The sequence below is a fragment of the Anolis sagrei genome, chromosome 5 (genome assembly GCF_037176765.1).
Source record: "Anolis sagrei isolate rAnoSag1 chromosome 5, rAnoSag1.mat, whole genome shotgun sequence".
NCBI classification, from domain to species: Eukaryota; Metazoa; Chordata; class Lepidosauria; order Squamata; family Dactyloidae; genus Anolis; species Anolis sagrei.
In genome coordinates, this window is record NC_090025.1 from 49,331,301 (window position 1) to 49,346,969 (window position 15,669).

Here is a 15,669-nt window from a genome sequence, read left to right on the forward strand (position 1 = left end):
AAGCATCTATTGTTGTTGTTGCTGTTGTTGTTGTTGTTGTTGTTGTTTACTTCATCACCACTACTCAAACTCAAGTATGCACACTCTCAGATGGCACCAACCCTAGCTCAACAGTTCAACAGTTTCAGAGACACTTCTGTAAGAATAAACCTGTCCCTGAAAGCCTACCTATCTCTCATGTATTCCTTATAAGGTGCTTACAAAATCACCCACTCACCCAAGAGCACTTTGAGTACTCCAAATGTGAGCATGTTAAAAGCAAGCATCAATACAAATCTTTGTATACTGCTCAAATCACCAAGATTCAATATTTTGTTGCTGAGAAAAGCTATTGCTGCTGTTATCTTAAAATCTATACAGGCATTTTTCAACTTCCTCTCAAAACTTCAGTTTCACTTGCCTAGAAGTAAGGATTTCTCTCTAACAAGTTTCTCCCTCCCCTTTTCTTTCCCCTTGTGTTGCTGGAGCACACTCAGTCTGGTTCTCAGTTTGGACTTCAAACACTAACTTGCTCTCCTGGGAGGCTTTCCAGGTGATTGACAGTGAAGCTCTTAATAGCTTCTCCTACTACGGCCAGGGAAAAAAGGGAGCAGCTAGAGTAACTTGAAAAGATGTGGTGCAGGTATTTGAGGAAGTCTAAAGGGAAAGATGTTTGATATGCTCTGAAAAGGAAGAAGTGTTTCAGAATTTTTAAGGGGAATAATGAAGTGGGCGAACATCAGAGGGATAGCTGGGTTGGGTTTTCCACTTGTTACTCACAGCAAGGAAAGGGGGAGATGCATGCTATCCAAGCAGCAAGAAGATGAATGCGCCTATTGCAAATATTTTTCAAATATGCTGTCATAAAAAGAGGGGGAAGGATCTTCTTAATGTCTTGTGATTTATAGGGTTTTACCCTGGTGGTGCAGTGGGTTAAACCACTGAGTTGCTGAACTTGCTGGCTGAAAGTTTTATGGTTTGAATCCGAGGAGTAGGGTGAGCTCCTGCTGTTAGCCTCAACTTCTGCCAACCTAGCAATTTAAAAACATGCAAATGTTTGGTGGGAAAGTAACAGGGCTCCATGCAGTCATGCCAGTCACATGACCTAGGAAACGTCTACAGAAAACACCGGCTCTTCGGCCTTGAAATGGAGATGAGCACCATCTTTCCAGAATCAGACACAACTAGACTTAATGTCAAGGGAAAGCTTTACCTTTACTTTACTGAAATGATATAACAGTTCTCCGCATCGTCTAGACAAATACCAATGGTAATTTTCATTCAAGCTCTGAAAATAAAACAGAATTTGAAAATTTGATTACTGGTTCAACAATAATGCAGAAGGTAGAAGTTAGGATTGAGTAAAACTATGGGATCCCTTTGTAAACGTACAAAGAGGATACTCAGATGTTTCCCCAAAAAACATGCATCACAGTCAAAGGAAGGAAAGTGCTGGAATTGCACATGCTTTTCATACAGAAAGTCCCATTTCCAGTTCCTGGTATCTCCATGTAGTTTGAGGTAAGACAGTATTGGGTTAGATGTACCAGTTACGTCTCTTGATATCTAACAGATCCAACATAAGACTCCAGCTGAAACTGAACTTTGCCTACAGCCCAGTCCACCTATGATCTATTGAACTATATAGCTTATAACTTAAGTTTAATTATGATTAAAATTTATATACATATACCCATATCCTGACACTCAGGAAATCTAGATAGACTGATACAGTAGTGAAAATTTTGGACAGCTTTGTCCAGTAGCCACACAATTGAAGGGTTTCATTAAAGTATTCTTCACAGAAAAATGTATACAATATATGCAAATCAAACAGTGCTTCAAGGAAGATCTAAAGGTTGGGTTCAGTGAAAAAGAAAGCTGCTGGGATATAATCATGAAAAAAGACAAAAAATTGATTAGATTATTATATAAGAACTTGCTTGAATGGAACACTGAGAGGGAGGTGGTAAAAGAGAATATGGTCAAGTGGGCTAGGGACGTAGGTCACTCCATCTTATTAAGTGAATGGGAGCAAGCATGGAAAACCAAACTGAAGTACACCAAATCCATCAATATTGTTGAGAACTGGTTTAAGGTTTTCTATAGGTGGCATCTGACTCCGGTCCAACTAGCCAAGTTTAGCAAAAACCCTAATAACCGATGCTGGAGGTGCGGAAAAGAAGCTGGCACTTATTTTCATATGTATTGGAGCTGCAAAAAAATAAAAGCTTTCTGGAAAATGATACACGAACATACACAAATCATTATAAAAACGAAATTTGACATAAAACCCGAATACTACCTACTAAATATAATGGAAATCGGGCTAGGGAAAAATGAAGAAAATTTTTTTTCTATTTATCATCGGCGGCTAGAATACTAATAGCGCAAAAATGGAAAAGTAAAGAGATTCCCTCCAAGGAAGAATGGATAAAGAAGATAATAGACTACAGGAACTGTGATAGCCTATCGTGCTTACTAGAGGAGCAGAATAAGAATAAACAAACAAATTGGAAATACCTTAAAGAATACTTAAAAGGAAAAATCAAACTGGACATATAAATTTCTATGGGGAAAGAAACAAGAATTACGAGAAGAAGGCAAAAGAATAAAGGAGACAAACAACTACCCTCTGTGGACTGAACGGAAGTTGTATATACATGTGTGTATACCCCTACCCCAACAACCCCTCCCACTATCTTCTCATCCCCCTCCTTTCCCCACCCATACCCACCCACAATTCTGTCCTTCACAATCTGTCTAAATTCTGTGACTTTCTATCACAATGATTGTTCCCCCTCTTTCGTTGTAAAGAAAAACTGTATAAAAATATCAATTAAAAAAAAAGAAAAAAAAGAAAAATGTGGGAATTTTTGCATGGGGTTTGGGCAAAAAAAAAGGCAACTGTACACATTAAAAATCTGACACATAAAAGGAAATTCACACAGAAAGCAGTAGTCTTCCAAAAAAAGCTAACCATGTGTGGGGGGTTGCATAGAAACAGCAGTATTGCAGAAAAAATGGCTGTCTGCAAACAGTAGGGCTTTTTTTTTTTTTTTTTTTGCAAAACTGCATGTATGCCCACAAAACCCATGTGTATTTCTGTGCAGAATAATTTCTTGAAATACTCTGGAAAATATAAAAAAAACAAGCAATAACTGTATTGAATATAAGGTCACATAAGGTGACCAGGAATAAAGAGCAATTTTCCAAACAACCCAGTAATTTATTTGTCTAGGATCAGCTTCTATAGAGTTCAATGTAAACTATTTCCAAATTGATAAACATAGGACTTAGATCTACAGTTCATAGTTGCCCAGTGTTTCCACCAAACAAGTTACTTTTCTGCATAAAGCATTGAGCAAGATGCAGGCCCATGGTTCTTATAATACCTTTCCTCTTCCCCTGCTTGATTTTACCATGTTTGCCTGATGAAGAAGCCATTGGGCTTTGAAAGTTAGTGAAATGGATTTTGCATTTTCTAGTTGACCTTATAAAGGTATTACCACAATGCTGATTTTGGATTTTGTTTTATGGACAACATGGCTACCCCTGCATTCTTTAATTGATGGCTTTATTTTGGTACATTGTAAATGAAGGAAATTGACTTGCCAATCAGGGTTTTTCAAGGGAGAAACTTTGGGAAAATATATACATGGGACTACAGCACTTTCCAAAGTTTGTGACGAACGGCCAAATTCAATATGATGCAGAAGAGACAAAAGATTATGTCCCAATGTCCTTTTCCTTTGGAAAAAAGTAGCAACTTTGGACCTGTAGCACACCCTTTCCCAAACATTATAATGCCAATCCCTGTTGTCTCCTGCAGCTGTTACTAGCTGTCAAAAAAGAAGAAACATAAGGGAACTCTATGATAGTAATGGCAGCTACATGGGGAAGTTATTTGTTTCAGGTTCATGGCAGTGAAGAGGGGGCTACAAACTCTGTTTCTCCAATGCTACACCGTATCAAAATGGAAAGAGGTCATGACTGCTTTTAACAAAAATAAAAATGGTTAAGTAATGCATTTGATGTCAGCTTTAGGTTGAACTGAATACAACTAGAGTGAGTTAATGGATGGGGCAAAGACTGAACTCAGGGCCTCTTGACACCACCACATTTAGCTGTAGACACGCAGTTTCGCTCAATCTCCAAAACCTTTCCCATATATCGTTTGCACATGACTGTCTAAAAAGACTATAAGGTGAGACAAAAAACCAAATCAATCTATCTGTGAAAGCAGGCCAAACACTAAACACTGTGGCAAACTCTTTTTAAATGATATGAACACCTTCGAAATGGACATCTGTGCTACAGAGCAGAGCAATCCAGCTACTTCAGCAAATCAGTTAACAGTGAAGATTACAGAGACATTTCAAATCTCATCTTGCACTTCAACATGAATCACTTTCCTGAATGAGTGGGATTGTGGCAGTCAGATATGCCAGTAGATTGAAGCCAAAACTAACAAGATCTTTGAAGGTCTCAGACAGAGCATTTCCAGCAAAGTCTGGTGTTTCTCAGACTTCTTGCCTGGCATGGTTAGTCATGCTATCAATGCTCATTAACAGATTGTGAAATTTGTAATTTCCTAGGAAAAATCTTATTTTTCAATTTATCCTGGATTTTTGCATGTGTATGATCAGGCTGCTCACTCCTCACGCCAGCTGCTCCACCCACCCATTCCCATGCTTATAGTCCTTGTAGTCAACAAAACTTTATAGTACATTTAAAGCATGCATACTTTTAGTACAACATTATGATAAATATAAATTTTGGAGAAATATAATACCCAGAAGTAGGAATGTATTCATTTAAGACAAATGGTGACTATTACAGGCAATCCCCAAGTTATGAACAAGATATGTTTGTTCTTAAGTTGAATTTGTTTGTAAATCACAACAGGTACATTTTAAAGTTTAACTCCAGCCATATATTCTCTGTCTCAATAGCATAGGAAAGAGTTAACACCCCTGTGGTGTTTGTTTTTCTGTCTGTATCCCTGTTTAGAAGACTTTGTCAGTTGGAAAAACAACTCCACTGAGTAGGTATGTGATTTATAATTTCTTCCATCATGTTCTCCCAGTGCTGATTGTCTCAAGGCAAGCTAATTAAATCAAACCAAACACTAAAGAGACTTTATCAGTAGTTAAAGTTTTGCTGCACAGCCTCTGATCTTTTTCCACTCATTGTTTTAATAAGAAAACACGTGAACTCTGGTTTTCATCCAACTCACTGTGGAGGCTTTAATCTTGAAATGTTGCTTATGTACAGCTATATACAGACATCAGGATCCCCTGATCTGATATCAGTATACACAAAGATATATTCATAAGCAATGTACAACAAGAAGCAAAACACATGGCAAGAGCACCACATGGCATGAAACCATGGCAAGAGAGAGGGCACATTCCAGCCACTTACTTTGATGCTCATTGGCTTCTCGTCATAAACCAGGGACAACAGGAAATGATACAGTTTTCGTAATGTCAGGCACATGGTCATGACTCAGCTTTTTTAGCCTGTCCCCACAGTTCCACATCACCACTTAACTCTTCAGTTGATGTGTGTGACCACATGTCCATTAGAACTGTATTTTCCACACAGTAATGCACAATAGAATTACAGTCAATACATACCTATCTAACATTGCATTATCTAACAGATTTTATCTCTCCTTCTGTCTCTGTGATAATTGGATTTGGCTTATTTTGGAAACAAGCTTTAGCGGAGACACCTTTTGACATGATAACTTTTTCAGGAATGAATTTCCCTTTCTGGAGGTAGACTTATCTCACTTCCTGTTGTCTCACCCCCATTCTTAACTATGAGTCATTTGTAAGTTGGGTGTTTGTAACATGGGGACTGGCTGCACATGGTTTTCTTGGCACGATTTGTGGTAGCCTTCGCCTTTCTCTATGGCTGAGAGAATGTGACTTGCCAAACTGACCCAGTGAGTTTCCATGACTGAGTAGGAATTCAAAGTATGTCTGGCAGAGACAAGAGACAGAGCCCTTTCGGCGGTGGCCCCTTGGCTGTGAAACGCCCTCCCTATAGATATTAGATCAGCCACCTCCCTTTTAATATTCTGGAAAAAAGTCAAGACGTGGCTTTTTGAACAAGTGTTTCCAAATGCAGAGTAACTGACATAGGAAAATGGAATGATGACAATGAGACCGGACAATGTTTTTAACAAGGATTTATATTTTATTGATATATTTAATTTTTATTATATGTTATGTTTTTAGTTGTATTTATGATATTGTAAGCATTGAATTTTACCCTGTTAACTGCCTTGAGTCGCCTACAGGCTGAGAAAGGCGGTATACAAAGACAGTAAATAAATAAATAAATAAATAAGATCAAAATTAAGTAACACATACAAATGGTGTGCATATAAAGTTAATTATTTCTCTTAAATCATACTTTTTAAATAAATAAATAAATAAATAAATGTATTTTATTCCATGGAATGCTTCCAACCCAATTATAGTCACAATACCCACAGTTACCCACAGTTGCAGAGGTCTTGGACCATATCCCCAGTTTCTATAGTGGTCATGCTGTAAATGCATCTTTAACAATAGAACATGCTACTATAGAATTGTCCAGTGAAATCCAAAGAAGGGTTTTCAGAAACTGATTTACTACCACAGCTGTACTGTTGCTATTTGTGGAAGGGCTCTATGCACCAGGGGACTACAGAGGAACATCTCATTGGTTCACCTCTGTATAAGACACAGAGTAATATATCTTCTTCTAATCAGTAATGCCTAGTTGAACTTTGTTGCACCTAGCAATATGGCATCATGCCCACTTGAATGCCAGCAATGAGATAGAGATGAGCTCAGTAGAATCCTTATGAGAATTCCAGCTGAGAAGGAAGCAGATGTTCTACACACACACATACACACACACAGAGAGACGCACAAACACACTATATGTTGCTAAGCAGAATCAAGCATTATGATTTCTCTCTGAAACCAAATCTGACATAACATTATAGGGTTGTGTTTTGAAATTTTAGCCCTGGAGAGTGCAGAATGGATGCATGAAACAGTAACAAAGGTAATCTTCTTCCGCTTCTCAACCCATGATCATTTAATTACCTGGTTAAAAATAACTGTTTCCCTAGCTAATATGCTACTCAGTCTGACCCATTTAAATCCAAGTGACCTTCAGTTGACAGGGTAGAAGAAAAAGGAAAGTCTGCTGGATGCTAGAATTTCTCTGTAGCACAATAAAGTTTGTAGTCTTAAGAAAATTGTATTCTTTTGCGGAGTATTTCCAAACATTTTTCCCTATCTATAATAGGAGTCCCCGGAGGTGCAGCAGGTTAAACCACTGATCTACTAAACTTGCTGACCAAAAGGTCAGCAGTTCAAATCCAAGGAGCAGGGTTAGCTCCTGTTGCTAGCCTTAGTTTCTGCCAACCTAGCAGTTCGAAAACAAGTTAATGTGAGTAGATTAATAGGTACTACTCCAGCAGGAAGGTAACGGCGCTCCATGCAGCCATGCTGGCCACATGACCTTGGAGGCATCTACGGACAGTTCGTCGGCTTAGACATGGAGATAAACACCACCCCCCAGAGTTGGACACAACTAGACTTAATGTCAAGGGAAAACCTTTACCTTTACCTTTATAACAGGCTTGTGGAAAATACTATCCATGCATTCTATATGGCCCTTGAAGCCTCATTTGTGATCCCTGAAAAAAATGCATACACATAATCCCACAGATATACAATTTGTTGGGAGGGAGCACTTTAGTTTACTGCTTCTCAAATTATGTAATGTGAGGAGCTGACTCACCAGGAACTGATATCTGATAATTCATAGACCAGCACTGTTCTGTTGGCCACCACTTTGAGTAGTACTTTGTTTAGTTAACAATTCTCTTTTTTCTATGTAGTTCAATCATCATCATCATCATCATCATCATCATCATCATGGGTCTGAACTTGGAACCCATTTGACAAAGCTGCAAGAACAATTAAGGTTTATCAGCTCACAAACTCACGATTTTTACTTTCCATTCTTTTTATCCCATTGAGTCTAGTCTGGGAAATAATTGTTATCTTACTTTTTTTTTTTGAATAAAGCATCAGTTTGCAACAGCATTCCCCGGAACAAGTCGGAAGAGATTTATTTGCTGCATGACTGCCAATTTATAGGGCAGCCTATAAATAAAGTATTGCTATTATTATGTAGTCCAGTGGTTCTCAACCTGTGGGTCCCCAGGTGTTTTGACCTACAACTCCCAGAAATCCCAGTGAGTTTACCAGGTGTTAGGATTTCTGGGAGTTGAAGGCCAAAACTTCTGGGGACTCACAGGTTGAGAACACTGCAGAAGACTCTTCTCCATCCAGAATTAAGTAGTGACATTTTCATCCCTTGTGAATTCTAGTCCAACCCCCTTCCATACAGGAATAACACAATCAAAGCACCCCTGACAGGTGGCCATCCAGCATCTGATTAAGAGCCTCCACTACACTCTGAGGCAGAGAGTTCCACTGCTGAACAGCTCTTACAGTCAGGAAGTTCTTCCTAATGTTCAGGTGGAATCTCCTTTCCTGTAATTTGAACCCATTGTTCTGAGTCCTAACCTCCAGGACAGCAGAAAATAAACCTGCTCCCTCCTCCTCGTGGCTTCCTTTCAAATATTTATAAATGGTTATCATGTCTCTTCTGCAGCCCTTCTCTTCTGTAGTTCTTCAAGATGCTTCTCATAGGGCATGGTTTCCAGACCTTTGATCATTTTAGTCGCCCTCCTCTGGACACGTTCCAGCTACTGGATTATTGAACTGAATCTCATACAATGCTGCCTAATTAAGCCTTCATAGCTCATTTGATAGTGTGTTTGTTTGTGTCCCTCAAAGAATGATGTACATCAGTTTAATCCTTTAATCTGGTACATTGCTAATTTGGCATAGAGGATTCATATCGGGTCCTTCTAGGTCAGTCACAGAGGCTGGGAAAAATGTTCTCCAATCCAAGTGTTAATATGTATTCTTAGGATTTGCATGGTACTGAAAACAAACACATTGTTTTCTAGGACTTGGGTAGGTGGAACAAAATAAGCAGTTCAGGATGTGTCTCTCTCTGTGTGTAGCAAATATATATATATAGCATATTTAACAAAAAGAACATCAATAAAACAGACACACACACACACACATATACACACACATATACATTTGAATAATGTTTCCTAACATTTATACAGTGTTTGTTCCTAATTACACTATTTCCTCCCTCCCTTCGCTCATCCCTTTGTATTGGCTTCTCATCCTTTTGGTTGAAAACAACCATATATAATTATATCCTTCTTTCCTAATGAAATATTTTTTTCATTCTTCCTTCTAGCCTAATAGTTGTTATTTAAATATTCCACACAGAAAATTCTAGCAGGAAAGATTAAATCACAAAGCCTTCCATAAAAAACTTTTCTTTGTTTGTTTGTTTTTATGCAATTTGGAAATGCTTCCCAGTATTGATAAAGTTCTTTTGGGTTTTTTCTTCATAGCCAATTTATCAATTTCTGCCATTCTAAATAACTTTTACTACCGATTCTTCTACTTCATACATTTTTTGGTAGCATAGGAGGAGCTGCTGTTAAAGGAAGTCCCATTTGCTTTCTGAAAATCTTACATGCTTCAGGAGTGGCCCCATATCTTGTGATGCTGATAATAATAATAATATGGGTTGCATCTATGGCATCTTTGGATCAACTGAATTATTTCTCTTTGCACTATTATGCCACATGGCTTTTGTTAATACTTCCAACTCACCTTCAGCCTTCTGCAATATTCATACACTGTTTCAGAATACCTTGAAGCTCTCAGAAGCAGCAGTTCATAGTGAATAATGGTCTTAGGTTGGCTACAGGGATGTCTTCATTATGATGTACTGTCTCAAAAACCAACACTTAGAAATAACTGGTTGCAAAAAGCTATTTTTAACCCAATGAAGGATATAACATTAATACATAATATTTAACATTTTAATTACTTTTTACATTCCAGGGTGTGGCTACACTAAATAGTTGTGAAGGAATATCACATTTTTCAAATGCTGGTTTGTGCTGTCGCTTCATAGTATGTCCTGGGGGACAAGAAGTGGAAGAGCACAGTGTTCCATATAAAAGAAAGACATTAAAAAGCTACATTAGAGAGTGCTTAGAATTTGAACTGTTTGGATTTTTTCTTTAAAAATAAGTTTTTGAAGAAGACAGCCATTGTATTCTGCTAGCTTAATTCACTACACATACACACAACATACACAAAGGAAAATCACAAATACATCCAGATAACACAAGCAAAGTAATAATACTAATAATATTAGTATTATAATATTATATATTAGTTATCATATATATATATATATATATATATATATATATATATATATCCCACATCCTTTATAATTTAGCTGTAAATCGCCTAGAGCATTCTCTGAGGGAGGGCGTTTAATAAGTTATTAAATGATGATGATGATGATTTGTATACCACTTTTCTCAGTCAGAGGCGACTCAAGGCGGTTCACAGTTGGCAGCGATTTGATGATATAAAAGAAATGATATATATATATATATATATATATATATATGCATGCAGTGGGTTAAACCACTGAGCGGCTGAACTTGCTGATCGAAAGGTTGTAGGTTCGAATCCAGGGAGCGGGGTTAGCTCCCGCTGTTAGCCCCAGCTTCCGCCAACCTAGCAGTTTGAAAACATGCAAATATGAGTAGATCAATAGGAACTGCTCCAGCGAGAAGTAACAGCACTCCATGCAGTCATGCCAGCCACATGACCTTGGAGGTGTCTATGGACAACACCGGCTCTTCGGCTTAGAAATGGAGATGAGCACCAACCCCCAGAGTTGGACATGACTGGACTTAATATCAGGGGAAAACCTTTACCTAATCATCATCATCATCATCTTTATTTATACCCTACCCCCTCTTAGGGCGGCTCACAACACAAAAACAATATACAAACAGAGTATGTTCAAAAAATATATTCAAACAGAAGGCGGCAATTAAAAAATAAAATATAATAAATTAAGAATAAAATAATAAACATAGTTAAACATAATTAAAAGGGAGTAAAAAAACAAAAAGTATCAAACTTATTATTCCATTTCCTGCATTTTCTTTGTAATATTGAATGCTGGACACCCATTATCCTCTCCTCTTTCCACAGACGCATAACTCATGCTTATAGCAGAGGATTTTTTGATCTGGAGAGAGAACACACATAGGCTGATATCCTGTTAATGACATGCACAGATGTAAACCGCAACACTCATGCAGAGTGATTTTGTCACACAATGCATAATGGTCATTTTCAACAGATAGTAGGAAAACAAGAGTAGAGCATGTGACTCATTCTACATGATGTACCAGATTTCAGTACACATAAGTAGAGTGTGAATAGGCATTGCCTCTGTGTAACGCCTCTCGCATTATGCATACAGGCTGCCTGCCATGACCACACACAATTCACAATGTTGGCATTTATTGTAGGGTCTCAGCCAAACAATGTAAAATAAATAATGCTGCTGAAACAATCAGAAGCCTACAGTAGCTCAAAAGCACTGTAAGAAGGATACAGAAAGCCATGTTCATTTGAATAGGAACAAGAAAATATTTTAATATTACATATAATATTACTGCAAAATATGCCATGTTGCCAAGTTTTGAGACATAAGTATAGTTGTGCGCAATTGTGTATGGAACTGCAGATTTTAATTTCTAGACTAAAGAATAGTGAACTATCCAATAATTTGGACATTATGTTGTTTGTGTGCTATTGATTTTGTTAGCAATTTAACACCCCAAGCTGACTGAATTCTCATTTTATAGATGAGATAAGGCTGCAAAACAATGCCACAGATTGTGTCTTGCAACTATTCAAGTCTTAAGCTCCTACTGTTAGCCCCAGCTTCTGCCAACCTAAAATATGCAAATATGAGTAGATCAATAGGTACTGCTTTGGCGGGAAGGTAATGGTGCTCCATGTAGTCTACGGATGACACCGGCTCTTCAGCTTAGAAATGGAGACAAGCACCACCCCCCAAAGTCAGACACGATTAGACTTAATGTCAGGGGAAACTTTTACTTTACTTTAATATATTTCATAGATGGTATATATCTAAATGTTTTATCTTTATTTTACCAATCCAGTTTATAATGAAGATACAATTAATGAATATGAGTAATCTTTAAATCCCTTGCTATGTGGTCATCGGTGAAAATATATCCAAAATAACTCATATTTGTAAAATCGCCCAAAAGAGACAAAATAATAAACTAAAAACATTTCAGTTGTTTTGATGGAAACTCCAGAAGAGTTTTGAACATTGGTCTTTGGGAAAAGCCTCCCTATCCCCCATGGTACAATAATAGACAGGTCAGGGATTTGAGACGGATTTTTTAAAAGCTGCAAAGGAAATTGAGAAGAGGCAAGCAATAAAAATATACGCAGTGGAGTGTGAATTAATGCTGCAGGGAAAAAGAGAAGGGCAGCCAAAGGCAGAGTGAACTGTTCAGCCAAAGTTATTAAGGATATGGGCCATAACAAATATATCAGAAGGGTAGAAATAGAGATAAAAGCAAGCCTTTAATAAATTGAAAAGGTAATGAAATCAACAAGGCATATTCAATAAAACTGAAGATATGTTCAACTGAGAAGCGGAATTACTTTTTCAAAAAACAACTTCAGGTGAGAAAATTGAGAGGAAAGCAATAAAGACATTAGGCCCCTTCAGGTGTCCTCTATCTCATTAGAAAAGCTGGGAAATTGGTATTCTAGTGGAAATCTGCCAAAAGCCATAGAGGCTTTCAGCTTCCAATCCTAGTCCTCCACAAACAGAGGGCAAGGGAAGCTGCTAACAAGGGCAGGTGGCCAATGCTTTTTTCCTCTATGCATGTTTATATACAGAATTCATGCATGGCATTAATATCCTTGACATTTAATCTGAATCACACACCCTCAGCTCCAGAAACACACATGATGGGGTCACCTTATGGTTACCATAAGTCAAAAACAACCTGAAGGCATACAACAAATTATTCAAATAGGGATGAGATTGTCTGCATAGGTAGCCTGGAGGAACAGCAGCACCCATCATCCTATCTCACCAAAATCTTCTTGGACATATGGATTCCCTGCACTTTCATGAAGTGGTTTTGTGGAAAAATCATTCTGAGTGTTTGAAGGGAATTGCTTTAACGGATCACAGCTGAGGGAACTGGGTATGTCTAGCTTGGAGAAAAGAAGTCTGAAAGAGGACATGATAGCCATGTTTAAATATTTGAAAGGATGTCACCTTGTTTTCCCCAGCTCTAGAATGCAGAGTAATAGATTAAGACTACAGGAAGAGATTCCAGTTAAACAAATTCCTGATGGTAAGAGCTGTTTGGCAGTGGAATATACTATTTAGAGTGTGGAGGAGTCTCCTAAACTGGAGGTTTTAAAGCAAAGGTTGGATTACGATCTGTTGGAGGTACTTTGGTTGTGTGTTCCTGCCTGGCAGGGGGTTGAACTGGATGGCTCTGGTGGTCTCTCCCAACTCTATGACTATCCAAAAACATAATTCTTCCAAGTTTGGCCCTTCTTGTCTTTAAAGACAATAAAATAACACTGTTCTACAAATTTTCAGTTTTTCTCAGTTGCGGAAACGAAATGTGCCGTTTCTTAATAAATTTAACATGCTGAATTCAAATATAATGATTAAATGTGTTAATTGGCTCTGGTTTTTATGCAACAGCTATTTCAATTTTCTCCACAATAGGTAATTCGTTAATATTATGATAATGCACCTAACCTTACTGCATGTATATAAACCATGAATATTTACTAAATTTTAGTCAAATTATATTGCCAATAGTTTATACATGAGAGATATTTATTTAATTAGTCTATTTATGTTTGTGCAGCAAGAAACTATATTAGTAGGCATAATGCAGTTGAAAAGTCTGAAAGTTTAAATGTCGCTTTAATCATGACTTTAGTTTATATCCTGTTTGCTTCTCTTGACTTTTCTTTTGTATTCAAGGAAAGGATTGTCTCTTACAATGCTCCAGCAGTAGTCTGACAGCATTGACGAAGTCCATTTGCCTTGATATTTTTCCATAGTGCTTTATTTACACACGTACGAGGCATAACTACAGTAAAAAGAACAATGTAAAACGATGTTTAATGATACTGTCTCAGTCTTCACCTGACTGACCCTCACTGTTCAAAAGTCTGGCCTTATATAGGGCTTTCTGGCTTTTGCACACAGCACTAATACTGCGTCATCAAACTTTCTGGAATATTCTAGAATCTTCCATAGTGTAAGTCGCAATATGCATTTTTTCAACCATACGTGATCACGTGATTGCTTATATCATAAAAACTAGAGCCAATATACATTTTTAAATGTCATTTTCATTTTCAGCACCCCAAAATCATAAAAGAACAACTATTTTCAGGCCCACAACCTTTTCTCCGTTGAACAGTGAATTAAAAAACATCTATAAAGGCATGTGTAAATAATTCATTCTTGGTATCCATCCTCTTCTGTTGTCCTATTATTAGATCTATTCTTCTGGAAGTATACTATTTATATCTTCCTCTTTTTTTTACTGTCCCCATAGAGCAGCATAATTCTCCAATAACCAACCTATGACCTTTTTTTGTTTTCTGTCAGAAAAAAATTGAAAGTTCTGCACATGCAATTTTAAGAAAGCAAACAGATCATGAATGTTTTTCAATGCATGACTCATCCTGAAACCCAAGAGAAAGTAATCAGCCTTATATATTTCCAAAGAAATTGCAAGGAACAGCAGTTTAAGTCATACTTGAAATAATATATTCACATGCAATCTTGGATATGTCAACTCAGAAATAAACTCCATAACTCACAGGGAATCCATTAATGATTCTAGGTTTATATGCCTTTGATAAAATAACATTCCACAAAGAAAAAATAGAGAAAAGTGTTAGACAGAAACCCACAACAACCTCTAAAACACTGATAAAGCAGAGCCTAGAAACTATTTACTATTTCAGGTCACTGGTTGTTTGCTCAATTGTTGTTTTATACAGTGTTATGCTGTTGTATATTTTATATTATTTTATGGAGCTGTTTTATGAATGTTAATGTGATATTTTAACTATGTTGAGTGGGCTTGTCTCCATGTAGCAAACAATGCACAAATATCTATAGTAACATAGAAACAAGAATGTATGTATGTGTATTTTATAAGACTCTCAAGAAAATAATATAAATCAGGATAATATGTTTTCTAATGGAGTAAATTGTCTAGACTTTATAGCATTTATAGCATTTAACAGTAATGTTATCAGCACATTATAAGTAAATGTAGGTTATCTTATCAACATAAAGTAATGAATAGTAGACTAGAGACAATAAAGTCCATCCTTTCCTGGAGTAGATTTCAGTGCAGGAATTCAACAGTCTCTGTCTTTATCTTCAAAAGAATTCTTCTTTTAGCAACACAGTCTTTTAAGGAGTACTTCTTATGCAGCAGAGTCTTCCTTAGGTAACACAATTCCTACAAGGTCTCCCGGTATGTTCTCCTTGTTTCGAAAAATTATCTTCTTCAGGATGTTATCACATATATATAATGCACTAAATAAAGGAGTAAAAATAACATACACAATAGATACATGAAAC

The 15,669-nt window shown here is 37.1% G+C and overlaps 1 protein-coding gene across 1 annotated transcript in view; it reads right to left on the reverse strand.

Annotated features, from left to right (window-relative positions):
* Positions 1–13,289, reverse strand: part of IQCM (IQ motif containing M) — a 161,521-nt gene extending 148,232 nt beyond the window's left edge. Inside the window, exon 1 of the mRNA XM_067468472.1 lies at positions 13,127–13,289. Within this exon, the coding sequence (XP_067324573.1) occupies positions 13,127–13,289 (163 nt within the window). The remainder of the gene's footprint in view (positions 1–13,126) is intronic.
* Positions 13,290–15,669: the final 2,380 nt, after the last annotated feature.